This window comes from Triturus cristatus, chromosome 11, assembly GCF_964204655.1.
Source record: "Triturus cristatus chromosome 11, aTriCri1.1, whole genome shotgun sequence".
Taxonomy (NCBI): domain Eukaryota; kingdom Metazoa; phylum Chordata; class Amphibia; order Caudata; family Salamandridae; genus Triturus; species Triturus cristatus.
Window position 1 is genome coordinate 970,078,479 of NC_140594.1, and position 24,140 is coordinate 970,102,618.

General features: G+C 40.7%; 1 protein-coding gene across 6 annotated transcripts in view; it reads right to left on the minus strand.

Moving 5' to 3' along the window:
• The window catches only part of LOC146785762 (G2/mitotic-specific cyclin-B3-like), a 276,524-nt gene that overhangs the window by 15,147 nt on the left and 237,237 nt on the right, over window positions 1-24,140 (minus strand). For all 6 annotated transcript variants that reach the window (XM_085635021.1, XM_085635024.1, XM_085635020.1 and 3 more), the window contains one exon: window positions 13,988-14,118. In XM_085635021.1, coding sequence (XP_085491147.1) covers window positions 13,988-14,118 — 131 coding nt within the window. The remainder of the gene's footprint in view (window positions 1-13,987; window positions 14,119-24,140) is intronic.

Consider the following 24,140-nt stretch of genomic DNA (forward strand, 5'->3'; position numbering starts at 1 on the left):
ATGGAGGTCAGGCAGGATGGGCACTAGAAACAAGACACACCATGGAGAGCAACAATGAGACTATGGTGGCATACACACAGACCATGGAGGGAAGGTGGGAGGGGGTCAGGGGCAGCTGGCTGACCACACAGGGAAGGTGGGAGGGGCCATGGCAGCACAGAAGACCATGCATGGCAAGCGGGAGGGTTAGTGGCAGCACAATGGCTATGATGGGCAAGGAGGATGGTGCAGGGGCATGCACAAAGGACCATGGAGGATAGAAGGGAGGGTCAGGACCTGGGCACAGACAAGAGAGTTCAGGGGAAGGGGCCTCACAACAGACCGCGTGGGGCAGGCAGGAGGAGCAGTTGCAGCACAACAGATCAGGGAGGGCATCAGGGTGTGGCAGTAAAATGGACAATGGAGGACAGGAGGAAGGGGCTAGGGCATGGCATGTGGACAGGCAGGGTGGAGGTGGCAGGGACAGGTTACAGTCATCTGACAATGCTAGGCAGGTGGGAGGGGAGTGGCAGCTCAACAGAACACTCAGAGTAGATAGGAGTGGCAGGTCCATGGAACATGGTGGGCAAAATGGATGGAGCAAGGGCATGCACAAAGACATCGGAGGGCAGGGGGAAGGAGAATAGGGGCAGAAAGCTAAGCACAGAGGCTACGCAGGAGGTCAATGATGGGCATATAATTGGGCAATGGAGGGCATGAGGAGTGGACTGGTACATCATGCTAAATGGAGGGCAGTGGCAGCACATCAGACCATGCATGGCAGGAGGGAGGAGGCTAGTCCATGGATTCAGACAACAGAGGATAGGGAGGAGGTGGATGGGGCAGCAAGCTAACTGTTCAGAGAAGGTGGGTATTAGGAACTTTATTGTTTTTAAAATGTGTGTCTGTGCAAACTACTTAAAATATGAACAAGTATGCAGCATAATCTCACTTTTATTCAGGAAGAAGAGGACGTTTGTGACTGTGACTCCGGGCTCACTTGGCAGAAACACCCCCTGACCCTCCACCCCCATCGCAAAATGTAATGCCCGTGAAAAGGGTAGGTGGACGCAGTGTTATATAGAACATAGTCCTGAGAGCACGATTGAAAATGAAAACTAGATGTAGTATATGGTATAAACTATGCACCAAAAAGTGTGATATAAGGTGAAGCGGGCGTAAAATATAATATGCAATACCTTGTGGGCAATGACAGATTCATTGGAGAGCGCGAGATAGCACAGGCACTAGCACGTGCTATGCGATATGCACCTTGGAGTGTAATATGCACAGGGCAGTGTTGTGTAACATAACTAGTCTCTAAAGTTTTAATATAAAATATGTGCTGGGGAGTGTAACGTTGTATATGCACTGTGACAAAGATATGGATCCCAGATTGTAATATGTATGGCATTGCGTTGTGCGTTATAACATACACATCGAGGAAGGCACGTTAGATGGGGCAATAGAACCCGTGCAAAGGCAAGTGTGGCATGACATTCACGGGGTGGTGTTACAGTGCACATGGGCTAGATAGTGAACATGCTAAGAAGACTCCCTCGTGACCTATATTTCTTATCATACTAATCAATTGTGTTAGGGAAATGGGCCCTAAAAACAATGATACACTATACAATCAGGCTAATTATTTTTGTATTTTTATTTTATGTTTACTACTTTTCTTAAAAGATTCAATACATTTCTTTTAATTATCAAAAATATCTTGCTTTATAATTTCTTTATACTAAACAATCAATGATTATATTCATTACAATGATAGTGCATCATGTCAACTTTTGTCAAACAGTAGTCCCTAGGACACACTAAGATAAATCATAAATTTTTTTATATTTTCCCACAATCTCATATACATCCACACTCATACCACTTTCACGCACAGATGAAAAATTCAAAGAAAAAAGAAAAAGAAGGTTTTTTTGTGATGAAGATAGGAGATCTAAAACAAACAATCTCCTGTGACCAACAAAACGACTGCAAAAGCAGGATGGTGGTGTCAGTGGTCAATGGTCGACGCGTTTCGATGGCATAAGCGCCACCTTCATCAGGACCAGGGATATATTCAACAACAGCAATGCCCAGGGAGTACTTGCTTGTCAGTTAGTTCCTGTCTATGATGTAATCAGTAATACCATCCTGTATTAAATTTTAGTAATTTCAGACATCTCTTTTGTTTAAAAATTGTTTTAAGTGCCCATCCTCATTAGTCAACAAATTTTGTTTAGATCTCAAAGTCTCGACGTGGTATTAATCTTGTGTATCCGAGTATTCCGCAGTAAATCAAGAGCCAATATGGTGTTCTAATCCTCGTACCACTTTTTATTTGTGTCAGGCGTTTCAGACTATGGGACCATCCGGGCGAGCCAACTGTTACGGGATGGCACATGGGCTAGAGACTGTCATAGCATACGCACTAGCTGGTGGAATACAACACAGAGGTGTGAGGCAATCGGCGGGCACTGGTGGGTGTAACACAGCATTGGGCTCAGCCAGGAGCACGCTGTGACTCTCAAGTGAGGTTAGTCTCCTTTCCAGAGAGTAAAATAAGAAGTATTACACATCCGGCGGTGGATGTGTTTTTTATTAACCGTGAGGGGGGTTTCTTGCATAGTTTGGTCGACTTTTTGTCGAATCCCCTTTGAATGGCTTGGTGTGCGTGGATATTAAATGTGCCCGTCAATAGCTATCCATGTTTGTATAAATAAACGACAAGGGTGTCTACTTGGAGAGTACCCACCGGCGGGGGCGCCGGGATTAGGCACGGTAGGGCGTTGGACACGTCAGAGCTTCACTAGCGGTGTAAATACATTCCATGTGGATTCATTCTATGCATAGTCGCCTTTTAATGAATATCACGCAAATCGTCATGGTGATAGGTACATACGGTTTGTCCAGCATGTCCTAGGTGTTTCTATAAATATATATATTTTTAAAATAAGTAAAAAAGGCCGTCCCTGGGGGATGGGGTCCCCGGAGCCATAAGTGGCCTGAGGAAGGGGGCAACGCAGCCCCCTCCTAAAGAATTTAAATTTAAAAAAAAAACATTACCCGGGGGTTGGGGTCCCCGGGGCCGATTAAGGCCTTGGGAGGGCCAAATTTATTTTTTTCAACAAAAAAAATTTGGGTGCAGGCCCTGGGGGATGGGGTCCCCAGGGCCAGTAAACTAGAAAAAGAAGGGGGGCGACACAGCCCTCCTTAAAAAAATAAAATAAATAAAAGACCGGCATCATGCTGGAGGCCACGCCCCCTCCTTGCAGCACTCTGCAAACGCGCCCCCTGGCCAGTTGTAAGTTGGGGAATTAATACCCCTTCAATACTGAGGGTCCCTGAGGGCCAACTAGCCCAACAGGTATCTCCAGTGTGTGCCATGGAGCTGCGTTGCAGACAGGTGTTCTGAGGCCACGCCCCTTTTTACACCTGTATGCAACGCAGCTCTGTGGCGCTTACTGGAGGTACCTAGTGGGCTAGTTTGACCCTAGGGACCCCTAGGATTCAAGGGGACTTAATCTCTCAACTTAGAACGGCCACAGGGTGCGTTTACACAGTGGTGAAGGGAGGGGACGGGGCCTGAGGTGACGTGTGCAAACACGCCCTGTGGCGCGTTTTAAGTTGGGGAAATAATTCCCTTTCAATCCTAAGGGACCCTGGGGGCCAACTAGCCCACCAGGTGCTTCCAGTGAGTGCCACTGCTCTACTTTGCAGAGAAGTGGCGCAGGCCGTGCCCATTTTTACACCTCTCTGCAATGGCACTTACTGGACGTACCTAGTGGGCTATTTTGCCCCTAGGGATCCTCAGGATTCAAGGGGACTTAATCTCCCAACTTCAAAAACGGCCACAGGGCGTGTTTACACAGTGGTGAAGGGAGGGGACGGGGCCCGAGTTAACATGTGCAAACAAGCCCTGTGGCGCGTTTTAAGTTGGGGAAATAATTCCCCTTCAATCCTGAGGGCCCCTGGGGGCTAACTAACCCACCAGGTGCTTCCAGTAAGCGCCACTGAGCTGCGCTGCAGAGAGGTGGTCCAGGCCGTGCCACTTTTTACACCTCTCTGCAACGCAGCTCTGTGGCGCATACTGGAGGTACCTAGTGGGCTAGTTGGACCCTAGTGACCCTCAGGATTCAAATGAACTTAATCTCCCAACTAAAAACGGCCACAGGGCGTGTTTACACAGTGGTAAAGGGAGGGGACGGGGCCTGAGTTAACGTGTGCAAACAAGCCCTGTGGCGCATTTTAAGTTGGGGAAATAATTCCCCTTCAATCCTGAGGGACCCTGGGGGCCAACTAGCCCACCAGGTGCTTCCAGTAAGCACCGCTCCGCTGCGTTGCAGAGAGGTGGTCGAGGCCGTGCCCCTTTTGATGTAATATGTGACGTCATCAGCAGTGGATTGCGGGCGCGCGACTTATAGTTAGCTGAACTAACTATAATGGGGGAATTTCATTGTTTTTTTACGAGTGAAATGTCCAGCTAACTATAACATGTGTGAAACCTATGTTTTTTTCAGTGAATTTGCAAGGTTTTTTAAATGCTAATTCCTAACTATAACGTGCCTGAAACCTATGGTTTTTTCAGTGAATTTGCAAGGTTTTTTTAAATGCTAATGTATGAATGTATAACTTACGAGGCCACTATTGTGATCATTCCGAAAGAGGGCAACCAACACTCCGATACTAAACATTATTGTCCTATTTCGCTTTTAAAAATGGAAGCCAAAATGTATGCAAAGATGCTTTCCAACATATTGGATACATGTATCCCGAATCTAATTCAGAACTCTCAAACTGGCTTTGTCAAAGGCTATCTCGTAAGAGAGAACATCTATAACTTCTGTCATATTATAGAAAAAGCCTCTCTGTTAACACTTCACTCAGCTGCAATTGCTCTTGATGAAGAAAAAGTGTTTGATAAGGTCTATTGGCCTATCTTACATGCAGTTTTGGAAACTCATGATCTAGGCTCCTCTTTTAATAACAGGATCTTATATGTGCACCCAAACCCCAAGGCAAACTTTAGAATTAACGGCTCCACTTATTTCTTTGACCTACATCAAGAAACAAGACAGGGGTGCCCATTGTCTCCCCTACATTTCTTACTTACTGTTGATCCTCTACTTAGACTTCTTCATTCTGAACCCAACATTAAAGGCCTTCAATTTGGTTGTCTTAATTTTAGGATGGCTTTATATGCAGATTATATTCTCATTTTCACAGAAGATGGTGAGCTGGCTATTCACTCGATAATTGGTATAATCCTAGATCCAAAGTTCTATGGCGACACACTAAATAAGAATAAAATAGAGGTATTCCCTCTCAACTCTGTTTGTTTTCCCTCCCACTTGGTTTTTCAGGTCTGATGTGGCAGTCCTCTTGCCTTAAATATTTGTGTGTCTAGTTTTGTAGAGATTGCTGGAAACCGTTTCCTTTAATGAATCATTTATACTATGCAAAGTGTAAAACCTTCTTAATAACTGGTCTCTCAAATTCATTTCCTGGTGGGAAGATTAAGTTACCCTTAAAATGACGATTACACTGATAGTTAATTTTTTATCTTCAATGCTACCTCTAAGACTAACAACCACTTTTTTTTCCATGAACTTGACAAACTTCTCGTATATATTTCTTAGGAAACCTGTTTCACTGGGTGGTTGCAACTTCCTGAATGGTACCTGAACAAAAAGGCCTTCCTAGCTCTCAAGGGGCGCTTTGGTTTTCTCTGGAGTCACTTTATTCTCCACCATGGATACATATTGAACGATCTCTTTGTTCCCCTATAGTCTGTCATCCTTCATTTCCACGACGAAATATGTCCCCTCTCATTCTCATTGTATCCTCTCAGATAGTGTTTCTGCTCTTAAGGCCATTGACAAATGGCTTGAGAGTCGCTTCAATAGCTCTAGGAGGTCTTCCCTTTGGTTTAATCCAAAACTCCCTTTTGATGTTGATCCTCACCTTTCGAATGTTTGGGCTTCTAAAGGCAGTAAGATTATTCAGGACCTTCACGATATTAATGGTGATCCTCTTCCTTTTTCAATTCTTGCCACAAAATATGATCTTACTAAGCTAGACATCTACAGCTTTTTGAAGGTTAAGGTGTCAAAATTCAAATTTTCTAGCTACTTATCTTTATCTAATCTCCTAACCCTGTGGATACGAACAGGGCATGTAGCTTCCCAATTTCGCAGATTTGTATCGAAACCATCAGCTCCACAGTGTTCATCCATTTATACACATGGTCCAAACACGTTGATATGGTTTTTTTTTATCATATCTTGCCGAATGACTGGTATTTGATTGGGAATCTCTCCCTTCATAATAAAATTGCTCCGGCCATGATCCAATCTAAATTCTTTACAATGCATTTGCTTCATTGTACTCATGTTCGACTATACAAATTGAGGTTAAGAGATAATAATGGGTGCTGGGGTTGTGGTTTGGAACCAGGAACACATCAACACATGTTCTTTGATTGTATGCTATTAGCAGACTATTGGACTTCTTTACAGAATTACTTGTCAAGTATTTGTAATGTTCCCATTGATTTGTTGATTGTTAAACTGGACCCCTGGGCTTCAACTATTACTCTCCCTTTTAGACAAGTCTGACATGTCATTACTGGAATTACTTTTGTCTATTGCAGTCAAAGTGATTCTGACAGAATGGAAGTGCTTCCAACACATCTCTTTCAACACTTGGTGGGCCTGAGTGTTTTATCTTCATAGTCATTCCTCTCAGTTTATCTCCAGTGCAGTCTGGCAAACTTTGGACAACTATGTTCAACATTGCGCTCTAGATTCCGGAACCTCCAATTCGAATACCTCTAATACCTGAAAACGTTTAGGAATGTCTTTCGTGCCTAGTCTCTTTTTCCATTTCATCTGGTTTATTTTTGTAGAAGTTGCTCCACTGGAATACCCCTGAACCCTCCTTCGCCATCCTCTTTTCCCTTTTCTCTTTCCAGCTAATACATAACCTTTTCAAATGTATTTGGAGGTTTATATGCTCCTTGATACCTTTTGCATATGTTCTTCATTGTCTAGCCTGCATCACTCCTTGCATTTTTTTATTTGCACTTCTCTTGTGTTTAAACTCTAGTAAAACGTTTTGAACCAAAAAGAGGGTTTAAAATTACAATTCAATTCAAACTTGGCATCTCTATCTGTTCCTAATAAAATATCAGCCCTGCATACATTCTATTGTTGGGATTGGTAAATACAATGTTAATGAATACCGTGATATGTGGAGGCCCGACAACGGCAATACCAATAAATGCAATGTCAATGTGTGCTATCATCTGAGCAAGCACAAACTAGCTGATGCAGACAGTGACGATATCAAAGTATGCCATAATCCATGTACGATTGACAATGTTACCAGTAAAAGCAATGTCAATGTACATCATGATCTAGGAACGCATAACTTTCAATACCAGTAAATGCAATATTAATGTATGCTATGACAGGTGTACACGCAATATTGTGAATGTCGATAACATTGATACTAGTTACGCCTATAATATTTGCAGGAGTACCAGTGAGCTCGCACCATTGCTGTCGGAATTACCCATGGTGAACTCCCCATCAACCCAGAGTCAGCGATTCGTGGTCAGACAGGCCTTGCAACCCACACCCACGCCTATCGAATAACAGGTCACAAGTGGGATCCATTCTTAACCCAGGACAAATGTACACATAGGAAAAGTGCTGATCGATTCCATGGATAGATAGTTACACCACAAACAAGTTGACAGCAATTGGCCCTAATAAAACACCTTTGGCCAGAGGCTCGCATTCCCCAAAAATACCACAAAAGTAAGTATCACATGAAGAAAGAAACTCTCAGCCAAACAGGACATGACATGCACACCACATGTGGTGATCACGTGTTCAAGCCAGACATCTGGACACACACACACTGGCTTACACTAGCTCTGCCAAAGGTTGAGAGCCTTCTTGCCCATACCAGATTCACAAACTTGTTGATTCACAACTCAGATGCTTTTCAAGAATGCAGAAATTGCTTTACTAAATCTCACAAGATGTATATAAAACTGCCCAAATATTTTGTTCGCAGAGACTTTCCTCAGACACATTTTGTGGACTCTCCCTGCCATTGAAATTAATTAAACCAACATGTTCCTGTTTTGCCAAACTCCTTACCTTTTCATTTCTTTAAGATAAATTAATATCTGAGCAACATAAAGTAACCCAATGTTATCAAATGGGAGGTACAATCCTTGCAGTAGTGAAAACGAATTTAGGGTTTTTTACTAGGAGGACATGCAAAACTTCTAACCACATGTCCAACATTTTGAATATAATGCACCCTGCACCCATGGACTACAGAGGGCCTATTTTAGGGGTGACTTACATGTACTAAAAAGGGAGTTTTAGGCCTGGCAAGGGGTCTATTTTGTCAGCCCGAACAGGCAGTTTAAAACTGTACTACAGATTGCAGTGCCAGGCCTGAGACATGTTTTAGAAAGGCTACTTTAGAGGGTACCACGATGAATGCTGCAGGCCCACTAGTAGCATTCAATTTACAAGCCCTGGTTACATGTAGTACCTTTTACTAGCACTAGTTTGCATTAGAGCTCTGTGCAATGTAGCACTGCTAACAAAAATTAATTCAGGAAACAGGGTAGATGAGGCAAGAGCAGATTGGGGGTGATCATACAAAAAGGGTCAAGTCTAACCACCCACTAGTAACCCTGTTTATCATGTTAGTTAAATGTTGTGCAGATCTTTGAAACAGTAACAAAGTTATCAGTTAATCAAAGGTTTTTTTGTCCCCCTTATAACTTTGCCCCCCTATCTTTTATCAATGAAACATTAAATATTTGCACTGGACTTAACTTAGTAACAACTTGTAAAATATCAGGAAACCCACCAGTGTTAACAAATGAGCAATTTTTTTCGTACCCAATCTTTATCAGAGCACGCATTGAAGGATTGCAAATATCAATAGAAAGATAAACTTGCTCAATTTCTGCCAAGTGTCATGCAAATGAATGAACCTGTACTAAAGTTGAAAGCAAATGAATGATTTCCCACCAGCGCCTCTTACCTTTGCCCTCCCACACTTAGAAAAGCATGAATTCCGAAACTCCTGTACTACGCATAACCTAACAACCTGCTAAATTTCATGTGGTTCATAAGAAAAATCTAAAGTTGTTAAAATAAAAACATTTTTGCCCCTTTTTAACTTTGCACTTGATGGATTTGCTTCAAATTTGCTATACCCACAGAAGACTAAACGTGCTAAATGTCTATGGCACGCTTTGATGAATCTGCATGAAATTTGGCAGTTACTAGCAAATATACACTGTTTTGATACCAACTTTTAACTGCCTTCCCTTGACAAATCTGCACAAATTTAAAAATACCAAGAAAAAGCTAAATATACTAAGTGTCCATCAAATGTAGTGCAAATCAGACAAACATGCTTAAGTAGCAGGCAAATCAAAAACACCTATTCAACTGTTGAGCTATCACAAAATTTGAACTCTTTGGTGCTTGCGGGAGCCCTTTTTTTCAAATGATAACATCTCAGAAAAAAAAATGCTGCGTTTTATATAGCCTGAACTTCACCCGAAGGTATCCGGTATCAGATCGCTTTACATGAGCACAAGTTGCGTTACACAAGGATATACATACATCTTTGTTAGGCTTGGGGAGATTAAGTGATTTGCCCAGAATCACAGGATGTTGAGCGTCATTGCCAAAACTCAAACCCGGTTTCACAGAATTTAGGTCGACCGACCTAGCCGTTAGACCACATCCTCTCCCCAAATGAATGGGTGTACACCAAACCAAGCAAGGGTATACCTTGGCGGATTTTGGAGAGCAATAATATTAAATGGGACAAACCTTTATTCTCTTATAAGAAAGCTATGAGTATCAAAGACTCGCTTGTTCATACGAGACCGAGGATCTGTAACAAGCCAACTGCAATCTCGGTTCTTGACACCTGGGGCCTACCACCTTATTCTTGGCCATTACCCCTGTGGGTCATGTAGTGTGTGCCACCTCACGTCCCCCACAAAACTTTAACTTTGGAAACTGGAAAAACCTGGATTCAACGTAGTCACACCAATTGCAATACGACTGATGTGGTCTACCTAATCACTTGTCCATGTGATCTAAAATACGTGGGCATGACCACACGGAAGGTCAAGTTACGCATTGGGGAACATCGGAGTAATGTCCGATGCAAAAGAAGTGCGACAAAACTGACTGATCACCTCCTACGTTTTAATCATACTGCGGATGATCTACAGTGGACCATCATTGAACAAGTGAAATCATCTTCACTGTTCGAAAAGGAACAGCGTTGGGTATATCGGTTATCAACACACCTGTTGGGCCTTAGCGATAATATCCCTTGGGGAACAGTTTTGAGACGCTGAGACTATTGTTCCCAATTCTATGTGGTTCCAATCTGGAGAAATACCCTCTACCTTTAAAACCGTCTATTATTAATATCTTAGATTGGTTTTACAAAAAAAATTTGGGGGTTCATAAAGGTATAATATAATTAGTTTTATAAAACTGAAAACCCTTATGCTCTCAATTACTGACTTTCGAGGCCTGTTATTAATATCTGGCTTTTGACAGCATTGGCCATCTGTGGTAGTCTGGAATTTTACATCGTACATGTCCTCCTTCTTGATAATGTTTACGCTGGATAACACTCTTCAATAAAGCTGGGACGAAGAGAGTTTGATGTGTCAGCTTGTTTCTGAGGGTCCGCGGCTTAATCCCTTTTTTTCCCTGCCTCTATTAATGATGTGCGCACAGACCGACAGATGAGTCGATTTTCAGACTCTTTATGCTGGCTGCATTCACATAATGTTTGTGCTGGACAATACTCCTCAATAAAGTTTTTATGAGAAAGAGAGTTTGACGTTCTAGCCTTTTTCTGAATGGCCAGTTACTTAGTCCTTCCTCTCTGTCTCCATTGATGATGCGCACGCAGACCGGCTGACAAGTTGACTTCCGGTTTTCCAGCATTTTGGCCGTCTCCATTTAAACACAAGCCCTCCAGTCCGTGACTAACTCCGGGCTCGGCGGACCTTCTAGGTGCAAACTGCTGGCTGAGGACTTGGACGATGTGAGTACCGTCTTTTAGGAAGACTTAATGTTTGTTCTATGCTGAACGGTACATTGTGGTATATATATTTTTGAATAACGGGCTGCATCACAGTAAATATCTTCCCGTTTTTCTTTCTTTTTTTGCCACAGTTGTTCTGTAGTCCCGCAATTCACCTTCTTGCCTAAGGAGCACGTTTTTATCTACATATACGTAAGCTCTCAGTGTTTCTCATTTGTACTTTCTTCTATCTCGGGCTAATCTGTTGCCACATTGAAGACGTGTATCATTTTAAAGTGCCTTTTGCTAACGTGATCTACACTTACACTATAAAATCATTCCATGTCTGATTATTGATCAAATGGCTCAATTATCTTGCCCATATAGATTTTGGCATGCTTGTGACATTAAAACTACACACAGCTTTCTAAATCTACATGGAAGCTGTTGAATATTTGCATGGGTCATGTAAATTACAGGGACCTCACTGTTGATTTTTGTGCCACGTTTGAGACTCGATCTGTCTTTTGATGAATACAACTCAGTGAGTATTATTTATGCTGATTAAACATATGTATTTTTTCACAGATATACGAGGTCTCTTTCGGAACAGTGGAAGACCTCTACTGTAACCGTGAGTGTATCGGTTCATTGCACCTGAGGTCAGGGTAAGCCTTAGTGAGCTTATACCGCCAAGGTGCTTCCCTTTTTTTCATGATTAGGTCCTGATGAAAGCTTAGTGAATAACATTGATAAGCTGAAACATGTCGACCATTTGACCACCTATAGGATAAGTCTGACAAAGTTAAAGTCAGGAATAACTATCCTTCACTATTTTTTAACACATTCATGTCTCGTCACTATTAAAATGTTTTGGTGTACGATACATGATTTTTAATCATTTTTGGATATTTCACCCACTTATCACCTCACTTTTTCTAGTCTGAAGTCGCTGCTCCGCCCTAACACAAGCGTTGAAGCACACCAGAGGTGCACAAGGCACCACTGGCTAAAACCCCATGATGAAGCATGTCACCAACTATGTTGGTGAGTGAGGGTTTTATTTTACATCAGACTGATTCTGTTTTCCTGGCACCTCGTCCAATCACACAGAGAATCACCGGCCGTGTGACTCTCTCTTTCTTATCACACTCTTTTGTTGTTACTACATTGACTCTGGGGGACTAAGAGTGTGGATTAACCCTCTCTCTCTTGTTGTTTATAGTAGCTATCACAGTTGCCTAAACGTGGTACAGTAGTAGAAGGCAACATGGCCATTTATCTACATCTCACGCCTCTGCTTTGCTCATAAGCAGGGTTCGTTTGTGACTTCACATCCTACCTTGCCCAACGGTGGAAAGTTCTCTTGAGAGAACTAGCAACACTTTGCCCCAGGGGGAAGTAGCAAATAATCATTCTTTCCTTTGATTTGTTCAAGGGGGAGGTCTTTAAATGAAAACAACAAATTCCAGAAGAGCACTTAGAATGGCTTCCAAAGTTCCAGAAAAATGATTTCTGCAGAGAAATCTAATGTGTGGTTAGGAAAAGTTCTTCTATTGTTCCAATGGCAGAAAAAAGAAGGTGCCCTCTTGCAGCAGGCAGGGAAATGTCTATTTTCCATTTATGCAAAACAGTAAATCTGGAGTTACCTTACAAACAAACCCATTCGCAAGTGTTCTGAGATTTTCCTCAATGCAATGATTATCAATGAATTTCCTATTCATTTTAGCACCAAGTCCTCCTTTGGGATTTAACACAATATGGCTGAGAATAGCTCTGGATTGAATAGGCCCTTTCTCAAATCCCATGTCAACCTTGTATTGCCTTCTTCAGACCAGTAAATTTAAAAATATGCCAGCACATTCTCTTTTCATTAGCCTAAGAAATCATGCGGGATAGTGAAGGTCTGCCAATGAACCTCTTTTGAAAAGAACCAGATGTAGTCAGCTTAAGTCAGACATCCCAAGTAAGACACCTGGGTCACAATTCCTTCACCTTTATCAGTGTATTTTTCATTTGAAGCATCAGACATGCTTCAAAAGACAGAATATAGATGTGGTGAACACAGACTCTCCAAGTTAAGTTTTCCAAGATGTGATAAGGGCCAAGACAAAAGTGGCACTTCATTAGGTTACATCAGTTGAATTACGTGCAGAATACTCCATGTTTTCAGATTGTCAAAGCTAAATTAAAACTAAGTTTGGCAGTTCAAGCCTGGTTACAGACGTGAACAGGTCAAGCTAAATTTAACTGATATATACGATTGTGTTAACTGTGTTTATCAAACTTAAAATTCACACAAAAGGTGAGCTACTCTGTTTTAAGTGTATAGTGTGTGCATCAGAGGAGGTCCGAGAAGCAGATTGTACTAAAGCATTCGTAATCGACCCCTTGGTAGTGCCCAGGATACCTTGTGTTAATCTGATTGATTTACAAGGATATTAGTATATTCAATGTGTTATTGAAAAACAAAAATTATATTTTTCAATTTTGTAACGTCATTCTTTTGGATGAACTTAACAGCAGATTATCCTACATGTAAGTCAGATCTACTATACCAGGATAGGTAGTATCTTGCAAATAAATTCTAGTAACATATTTGATACCAAACTATTTAAATTGCTCTTGAAAATGTCACATTTAGTGTAGTGTAAATTATACACAATGTAAATCTCTAGTTATAAACAACTTTAGTGCACATAAACATGAATCTATCAAATTAGCAGAAACCCTTAAACATTTAAAAATACTTCACTTCTAAAGCAGACATTCACATGTAATGATACATGCCCACAGGGGCTGACAAAAATTACAAGTATTATTGTATAAACGTATAAAAAACCCTTTTCAATTTTGTGTACATGTATTTTACAAAATATTGAACAACTTTACGTTTGTAGCTTACCTGTCACTGTATTTATTATAAACTGTCCTCTGTGTTTTATGAGGTCTTTCAGAAATCAGACTATTTAACTTCTTAGCCAAAGGTAGAATCTCTGTTTCGTGGTAACCAGTATAGTAGTTAAGTAGTGTGGTCTGGTAGGTAAAGAGAAAAATTCCATAAAAAGTTAATCTAATGCACATGACCTGAGATGGATGAGGTGCTGCATGGTCAGATGAGCACCATAAAAGCATTTGGGGGGCATTGTGTGATAACAATGGTTAAAAACCAGCATTTGAAAAAAATTAATACATAGATTGGATGAGCTTCCTTAACCTGTGCATTGCTATTAGTTCAGTTAGTACATATATTTTGAATCAATTAATTTAAAATAAGCACAGCCTGAGTTTGTACGCCCATTTGCACAGATTTCCTCTAGAAAAACAGTCAGACATGTTAGAGGGACTCCCTGGCAGTTGTCATTCTGATCCTAGACTCTATCAAGCTATATTTAGAAACTTTTAATCTTTGACAAACAGATAGCAATCAGATAGAATTCTGGATTGTCAGCTGATACCAGGTAATTTGATAGCACATTAAAGATTATGATGTGCTGTATGAACACACCACACGCATTTTCTCAAGCAACATGCTCGGGTAATAGCACTGAAGTAAATGCACAATTGAGGCTTCCATGTGAATGCAATTACCCCAACACTCTTCAGACCAATAATAAAATTAATCTGAACTCTCAGGTTTTCCAGCAGCATGCACGTTACTTAGTTACGATACATAACCCTTTCATTGTTGAACATTCTTGGTACATCCAGCTTGATTAGATCATGGGCTTTCAGCGAGGAGTTTTATCAACTAAGGCAGGAGACTGATGTGCAGAGAAGGCATTTGCCATTTCTAAATAAAAAGGATTAATCCTTGCTCGTCTTACATTATCTTTAAAGCATCTTCTAACCCACTAGAGCACTTAATCGTAAATTGAATGGTAAATGTGGACAAACTAGTGGGTCTAGCGAAAAGTGGCCCAATTACTTCTCAGCCAATGGATAATGTGCATCAGTGGAAGTATTGAACAATTGAAGCCTTATCTTAAGGAACATGAACATTTGACAAGGGTCTAGCATTTTCAACAGCAACCATTGGAGTTTCTTCAAGAACATAGGTACTGCCTTGGTGTGTAATATCATACAGCTGTTCATCACACACAAGTTACACATCACCTCACACGGTAGTGATATTTAGATGTCTCTGATTTAGAAGTTATTGATGTTTTCCAAAATTGGTTGAAGTCTGAGATGAACCTCAATGAAGGTTGATTGCCCATGTTTTGAAGAATTCTGTTAGGCTCTGCCAAGTCTTTAATTCGAGGGGACAGGAATATTTGGTTTGATTTCCTCCGATTGCATCTCTCCAAGCAGAACAAAACCTTCCTCACTGTTCAAGGCTTTCCCAACACAGAGAGGGCCCAGCAAATACCCATGTGCATGCTCTTAGCATAAATATTTCTTACAACTGCCTTTAATTCCAAATCTAACATTTTCCCAGAAAATATCCATTGCCATTACACTTGAGATTCAGACTAATACTTTACCTGCAACCCAAACCAAGGTTTGTCCACGCATTCCAATAAAATAGGAAATGGAAGCAATATCCGTGTAGTATCTTGAACTCAGCTAAACTGGCTGACCCTCCCAGCCTATTAGAGCCTGATGTGTTACTAAAAGATGTAAATAATAAAATTATCACTTCACTGGTTATCCACGGCAAAGGAGGATGTTCACAGCAATAAAACCACACCTAGTTTACACCTGAAAGTCTTTTGCCCAAAAACACAGAGATGTTATTTTGAAAATGTGTGGGGGAACATACATGATCCCTTGTCCTACAATCAGGTTGTTGAAATTATGCTTAAAAGAGATTCAATATGCTAAGCCAGCCCATACCATTGGTAGACTCTTTGGACCTACAAATATTTTTAATAAAATCTTAGAAGTGTTTTGCACCCCCGACCCCAAGAAACTCCAGATTCAATGGAAATATATATATTGAGCTGTGGAGTCTAAAATCAGCAGCATATGTTCCACCCTGGTTGTCTATAGATGTACCTTCTACTTAGTAAACCAGAACCCCTTTTATTATTTACTTTCCTGACCTATCTTGAAAACCACTTAATTGATTGGACTGAATTAACAATGTGCTGGCCATACACATTGCACTGCAGCCCTTTATGAGTAACTGGTTCTTTTGTAGACAATCTGTCTTGATTCCAGATTCCAAGTAAATTGCCATTTTGTCTTTCAGCTCATGTTTCCTTATAGGTTACAGTAATGAGAGTTGAGCACATAGGTCTGCCCTTTATTACACAAAACAATTTCACTGGGTTTTGGACATGAAATCAACAGTGAAGAACCATCAACAATTTTTGTATGACAGTGGTATAGTAACTCCTGAATTGCTTCACTTTTTGTAACATTTAACTGCAGACAGTAGTCATCTACTACTCTCCCAGCAGCATGCTAAATTTCATTCTTGAGTAATTTTCACTAAGTCACAATTACTACTTTAGGGTTACCAAAGAAAGCGTTTAAGGTTTCTGGAGGATTTGTCCCTGTTCTGACCTCTATTTGAATATTTAGGCTATATTTAGCTGATTATTCCAGTATTTTTAGTAGTGTTATGTGCTCAAACATTAATACCTTCTTAAAATGAGGCCGGGGCAGAATTTTTTAATTCTGCTGATGGAATCACAAGAATTTGGTAATTCTGCGTTACTATTGCAAAGTGGAATTACTGACAAATTCTGCCACTACACTGGCAGAGCTAACTACTTTAATCTCTATTGGTTTCTAAAGCTAGAGGAGCCGCTCCTCTTCTAACCATGTTTAGAAACCAACATACACTTGGTGTACTTACGAGCTTACATACTCTGTAGTGTTGAAATGTTTTAATCACGTCAGAGAATGAATGGGTGCCCAGGGTCCATGATACTTTTAGCTCAAAATAAACCTTTGCATCCAAAAATGGATGGAAGAATGCATTTTGCCTAAGAACATAGCAACAAATTTCCACTCCACCCGTTGCAGAATTCCATGGAGTCTGGTGGAATTTTAAAGTAATTCGGTGGAATCAAACTCTGCATATTGCACCCACCCCTACTTCAAAGAGTATAACTGAATGGCAGTAAGACTGAAATTGGCCTTTCTGCTTTGCCTTATAACTATTTTAACAAAGCCTTTTTGGTCACAAGTCCTTGGTCATCAACCATCACACAATTGGTTGGAACTGTAATGAATTCAGTGTTTAACTACATGTGTCCGGAACTTTGCTCCCTCGCATATAGATCCCAATTTAGAGTTTGTCTGAATTAATGTGATATTTACTGTACACAATAAATACTGATACTATTAGACAGAGTATCTGGTATGAATATTACCTATGAGTTTTTGGGGAATAACATGCTGATTTTGGCGTGGACCATGCCAAAATCCAAATGGTAGGTTTATACTACACAGTTTCCCCTGCTTCATTCTGGCAGGTTTGACCTGCCAAACTTTAACAAAAGGATGCAACATTTAAAGCACCCAGTAATTACAAGATGTGTTAAATACACTGAACTCTGAATTCTGATACCTGCTCAAATAGGGGTTTACACAGGGGGTCGGAAAATTCTAACAAACTCATAATACAAGTCCATGTCTATATTATAGACTTGATTTTCCTCAAAGGCAGACACTGAAGGAGGGGCATTTTGATAATTGCTAATATTTTAATATCATTCAATCAGGAGTAATGCAGTACGGTAAATCTAGGGTTACCTTCCATCCTCTTTCATAAATTACAAGTATTATGCAGACAGAGTACCTAAAGATAAACAGGCATTATACTTCAGTGGTTCCTTCCTTATATACACCTTCAGTCACAGAACTAGTGGAGCAATCTGCTGTTTGGCTTACAAAGCAATTTACTCAAGATTATCTGCTTAACTTCGATCTTTATTATCACAAGGGCAGGCATTAGCCCTTCTCAATTCCTTCTGCCATTTGTATGAGTCATTAGTCCATCTGCAGGACCTTTTTGGTACATGCAGGTCATCTATGGAAATGATTTGCTGTTATTCACCTGTAGGAAGCTAGCGAAAACCTAGCCAAATCCACCAGGCCTTTGTGTCGCATTCACATTTATAACACAATTCTTTGGGTGTAAATTGCATTAAAAGTACATATTCCGCACTACTCTACCTACATATTCGGATATAAAGATTCAAAATCTGAAAATATTATCACTTACAATAGCAAGCATTTTTGTGGTAGTTCCAGACTTTACCTCATTAGGATTTATTCACTAATCCTAAACCTGGGTGTTAGCTCATTTTGGTTCCAAATGCATTTGGCATCTGCTTTTCATCATGATTGAAGTTCTAGTTTTCACACTGTAGTGAATCATGTGCTGGCTTAACACAAAAAGCCCTGCATAATTTGTAGATTGAGTAGAAGCAAGCAACCACGACAGTTCTACATGAAAATGTGACCTCTTTTTCCTCAACTCAACTCCTAATAATGCTAGAATTGAGAGAACTTTTCAACGGGTCAATGGGCATTCAGAGTAAAATGAGCCTAAATGCAGCAATTTGTTTTACACAACTTACGTTCCGAGACACAATACTGTTTTATTGAGATTTATTTACCAGATAGTCTTTTAGCAATTACCTCTTGAAGTAATGAGGTTGTTCTGTAAATCCATTACTCAAAGCAGCATGGGGCTAGACTCACAAAGCAGTTAACAGGAACAGTTAATACGGTTAATGTCCAGTCCGTCCCTTACTTTGAAAAAATGACTAACACGCACAAGTAAAAAACAGTATACATGAAATTAAAATATACAGTGAAAACCAAAAGTGTCTAGCACCGTCTAGCCGGTGATTCAACCCCAAGCATTTTCAGAGCTCCTAAGCACTAAAACAGAGTAAACTTATTCCAACAGCCAATGTTCAGGGTGGTTGTAATTATACGGCAGAGGAGGACCAAATTATGTGGCAGTGGTTAATAAATTATGTGTCAAGAAAAGTAAATTTACGCCCCATAATGCACATTTTTACTCATGGTAACACCGTCTGAGCAAAAATTTCACCTCATTAGTTCTAGCTTAACAACCAAATTCAGCAATCTGCAACTGAAAGCAATCAGCCGATATTTCTAAAAGGCCTTCCACTGTGCAAAAACATGATGCAACATTTTTAGTAATTTTTTATCACTTTGATATAGAGACAGATTTTTTGTTAAGATCTGCAGATTATGCCACAGATGATGGAATATATATTGCAAAGGCGTCAAATCCATACTTATAAAGAAAACGCAGCGGCTGCAGAAGCGCAAACTTCCAGTGCTATTTATGAAAGAGGATTGTAATATCTGCTGAACTACTATCTCCTCCAAGCAATCGAGAATAAAATAGCTATCCTCACAAGAGGATTGTGCTCTGAAACGCAGTAGTGGAATGAGAATTATTCCAAGATGTATTTCAAAAGGTAGAAGCTCTCAGTGCTACATTTCAAATAAACAGTACAGAATTGGATTTGCAGAGATGGAATTTGGCAACTAATGCTGGAATGTTTATATTGTTTCAGTGCACCAGTTATGCAACCCTTCAGGCATACCATCCATAATAACCACAGATCCACCCTCAGTGCGATGACTGGATCTTTGTGGTTTTCTCAGCAGTATTAGTACACATATCCTCCTTGGTTGCACAGCCTAAACGGAACAAAGTAGGTGTTGGGGGAACTAGTACTTAACCTTCCTAGTGGGCTGGGCATGGTCAGGCAAGATCACCCCGCATTTAAATTATGGATGCAGCCCAGTCCTAGAGATCTATGACCACAGCGTAATCATCTCATCGATAGTTCATGGACCACTGTAGTCAATACATGGAAGGCTTGAGCCGTTGCAGTGGTAATGGGGCAAGCGATCAAACAGAGATCAATTCTTTAAGGCATCAAAATCTTGGCAAGGAGTGGGGGCAGGAGATTTCTCTTTGGCAGGGGAGTCAGTGGAATGCAGAATTATTTTTTTAGTATCCTGAACTGTTCCACTGTCCGCAACACCTATTTTCAAGGGCCCTCTTTTTCCTTTCTTCAATGGCATAGATGCAGTGCCCCAGGTCCAAGATGGACCCTGAGCAGTCCTGCACAATGCTATCTACCATCGTGTTCGTGCACTCACACCTGAAGTCCAATGGGCCCCAATACTCACTCGATAAGCACAACGTGTTGATGCAGTTTTTCTTTGCTGAGCAGACTCGGTCTGAAAAAAACTAATTATGTGATAGTTTCTTTATAAATGACAGTCTGGAGTGGTCTGCTCTGAATTTATCAAGTGATGTCTGAAGAGGCAGATGTCTTCCTGTGCATATTGCACTGACTCACAACACTTTCCCTTGTGTGTCCTCCATCCCCACTTCATGCGTAACCTCATCCTTCAGAATCCCCAGTTCTTGCACTAGTATAGTAGCGCATCTTCTTACTGCCATTAGTGACAGTTTAAACATGAGCCTCATTCAAGTGCTAAACAAGATGTCGAGATATTAAAAAGGTCTTTAATTTCACCTTGTAAAATGCTACTGTTGGTGAACTAAAGACCTGTCTTTCAGAGGGTTTACACCAGTCTACACACAACCAAACTTTCAATACACAAATCTCCTCTTATGAACCCCAAACGCTTAAACTCAAAATAATAAATTGCGGTGTATTTGATCTAGAAAAACACCTATTTTTGCATGATTGCCCTTATTTTTAGGGTTGAGCCTGCAAGAGTGCATGAATATGCCCTCTTGCAGAGTGAGACTGTTGCATACAATAGTAGACTTGCAATCTGCCCATTGCTTTCTCATTTGTTGGATTCTCTGTCATTCTGCTTTAAAGCACCCAAAATGGTCAGCAGAGACCATGTGTCACTTTTGTTCCTTTCTCTGGAGTTGATGACATTTAAATGATGCCCAGTTGCTCACACCTTGATTGAAGTGCTATATGTTTATTTTTAATACAGGTTGCTGCTTTACTCTCCCATCCACCATTTCTCCGTGTTGCTGTCACCTTTGCCCCCACTCTTCTGTCTTGCTTGTTTGGTTTCAATTGTGACAGTTTCATTTGTGATAGTTTTGTTTGTGATTGCTTGTGAAGGTCGCCTTAAGTATTGCGTGCTCGTTGTGTCCTTGCAATAGTGTTTTTACTTTAACATGCTTCTGTGTTATATGGTGAATTAATTTAAACAGATCGTCTTTCACGATAAACTGTGCAAACTATGGACACGTTTATTTATTTTGTGAGCAATCCTTTACAGCCTTTCTTGACCTGACAGAGGTTCCCGTGTATAGCTGGTGTGCAACACTCACCAGTGCACATTTTATCGTCTACCTGTGCAGGTTAGATGAGAACCTTCTCTAGCACATGCAGAGGGACAGCCAGAGGGAGGCTGAGAGGCCTTTCTTTTAATAGACTAAGCAAAACATTTATGATAAAGATTACAGACATGACATTAATGCAATTAAAAGGGCTGAAGGGGGGGCGTGGCTTGAGCCACCACAAGATGGCCATGACTCCAAGCCTCCACCAGGACCAAAGCTTTTTTCGGAGCAGCAGCACATGTCTCCTGGCACCATGGAGTGGAGGTTTTGAAGGTGCGGATGTGGTGGGGACAGGTAGCGGTAATTTTTGGCTTCCAAAAAGCCTTTTTTCGTCCCGGTTTTTCCCTCGCCACATTCTCCTTAGAGGTGCTGGTTGAGACCGCCATTTTGTCTTCAATGGAATGTGGCAGTGAACGGTTCCTTCTGGCACTGATGTGCAATCCTGGGGATCAGGGAATGCCCTGAATCATACTGAAAGTAGGCCTTCACTTACTTATGGTGGAACACTGCTCAAAATAAACCTCTTTTTGCAGGCCTTAAGCCTTTCAGCTATATTGGGTTATTAGTGGTGTTTTTTCATGGACCTCTTCTGCTTTGTTTTCTGCCTTTCACCTGTTTAAAAAAAAAAAGTCACTAATTCTTCACAGGAGTTTCCAAAATGGATCCCAGCTGAATTATCTTCTGTTGTTGGATTTCCTCTGGTGCTTTAAAAAAAAAAAATAAGGTGCGCACTTGATAACTAAGTGACTTTTGAGGCTGTGGTGCATTAGTGGCTTATCTTATTTTTGTGTCTACATGGAGCCTCCTACCTCCTTCAGTCAAAAGGGTGCTTCTGTGAACATGTCTTCCCTCCACAAAGACTCCACTACTGCTGCATCAAAACACCAAAAGAAGGAGCCTTGTTCTCCCTCAAAATCTCCATTTCCCAGAATGCTGACCTCATGGAGGAAATAAAACTTCTGAAACCCTTTGTTATTGACACCAATGCTACTCTTCAGAGATTAGAGGAAAAATTGTCTAATTTAGAGTCAAGAGTGTCAGTGGTTAAGCAAAAGATCAGTGATGCTCAGGACGTAATCCCTAAAGTTGACACTAAGACCAAAGAAATAACTCTGCTTAAACAACAAACGGAGGACTTGGAAATCGCAACAGATGCAATAACCTTAGAATTTATGGTATTCCTGAAGGGGAGGAGGGGCCTGACATGCTTGCCTTTCTTAAAATTCATATTACTAAAATAGTCGGCCTCAAGGAAGGTACAAATCTTAACTTGCAACGTGCGCACCACATTCAACCCAAACTTGGAGTGTCTTCCTCTGCATCGTCAGCCAGCAGCTCCAGAGGGATAATTGTCCTTTTTTGGGAATATACTGAATTGTTAATGGTTTTGTCTGCGGCTAAGCAGAGAAAGCAAATGTTATGGTCCGGCCAGAGATTTTTCTTTTTACAGGATGTGGCTCATGCTACTGCCGCTCGCCGTACGGAGTTGATTTCCTTTGGTCCTGCTCTTCGTTCCATGAATGCCAGATATGGTCTAATGCATCCTTGTTTTTTTAAAGTCACCTACAAGGAAATGACCCACTCATTTGATTGCCCAGAGGATTTAAAACAGTTTATTTTTCACCACAGAGGAGAAGAAATGGACGTTGGGAAATCCTGAATATTGACTTTAACAAGTTTCAGTTCCAATTTTCATAATATTTCTTTAATTTACAAGTTCTGATGGTTTTCACCTTTATTTGCTTGTTTAACCTGTGGCTGTTTGTCTGCCCTCTCAAGCAGCTTTTACATTACAATTTTGTGGTTTTTTTTTTGTTTTTTTTACAGATGTCTCTTGTATAGCACAGACACCTTTCCTTGATGTTTTCCCCTCCCTGTGCCTCCCTTCCCAATCATAGTGTTTATAGTTCTTCATATGTTGGTAACTGTTACATTCATTAAATATGCACGTCTTCTTAGGTTTGTCCTTCGTATTATCTATTTCTTCCGTTTAATATCTCTCCCTAACTGCTGCTCCTTACTCTATTCATTTTCATCAACCTGTTTAGTTGTCTCCGTCATTACTGTTTCACGTTTCCCTTCCTCTTCATGTTTTCTGCCTACTTTGACTGAAGTCTCTTGGCTTCCTGTCAACATATCTTCCTCTATCATCCACACCCTCTTCTTTTTCTATACCGTCCTTGGTCTTTTATTTTAATTCTTTGAGTTGTAGTTCTTCTCTTCTCTCTTCTTTTTGCAATTTACTACCTAAAGTCATTTTCATCTATCTTGTTTTTTACCTCATTAACATCAGCTTCTTATACTTATTAATTTTACAGTTTTTTTCAATGTTGGCCTAATATTTTTGCATGCTGAATTCATAGTGTTACCAATTTTAGAATGCTCATGGTTGCGCTTACTGCACCTCCCCTCACATTATGATGGATAATGTTTGTATTGTATCTTGGAATGTGAAGGGTTTCCATAACCCCATCAAGAAACAAAGAGTACTTACCCATTTATCTAGATTACATTGTAAGATTGCAATGCTACAAGAAGTCCATCTTAATAAAAATGATATTTGTTCTCTTAAATAGCACTGGCCGGGACATGTGTATTGCTCCCCGGCTAGGGAAAGAAAAAACAGAGTGGTGACACTATTTCATAAGTCCCTTTCCTATTGAAAAGGAGGATAGGGGCACTGATGGCAGATGGCATCTTCTTCACCTAGTTATTAATAGTTCCCCTATTTCTCTCCTTAAAATGTACGGCCCCACTGGTACAG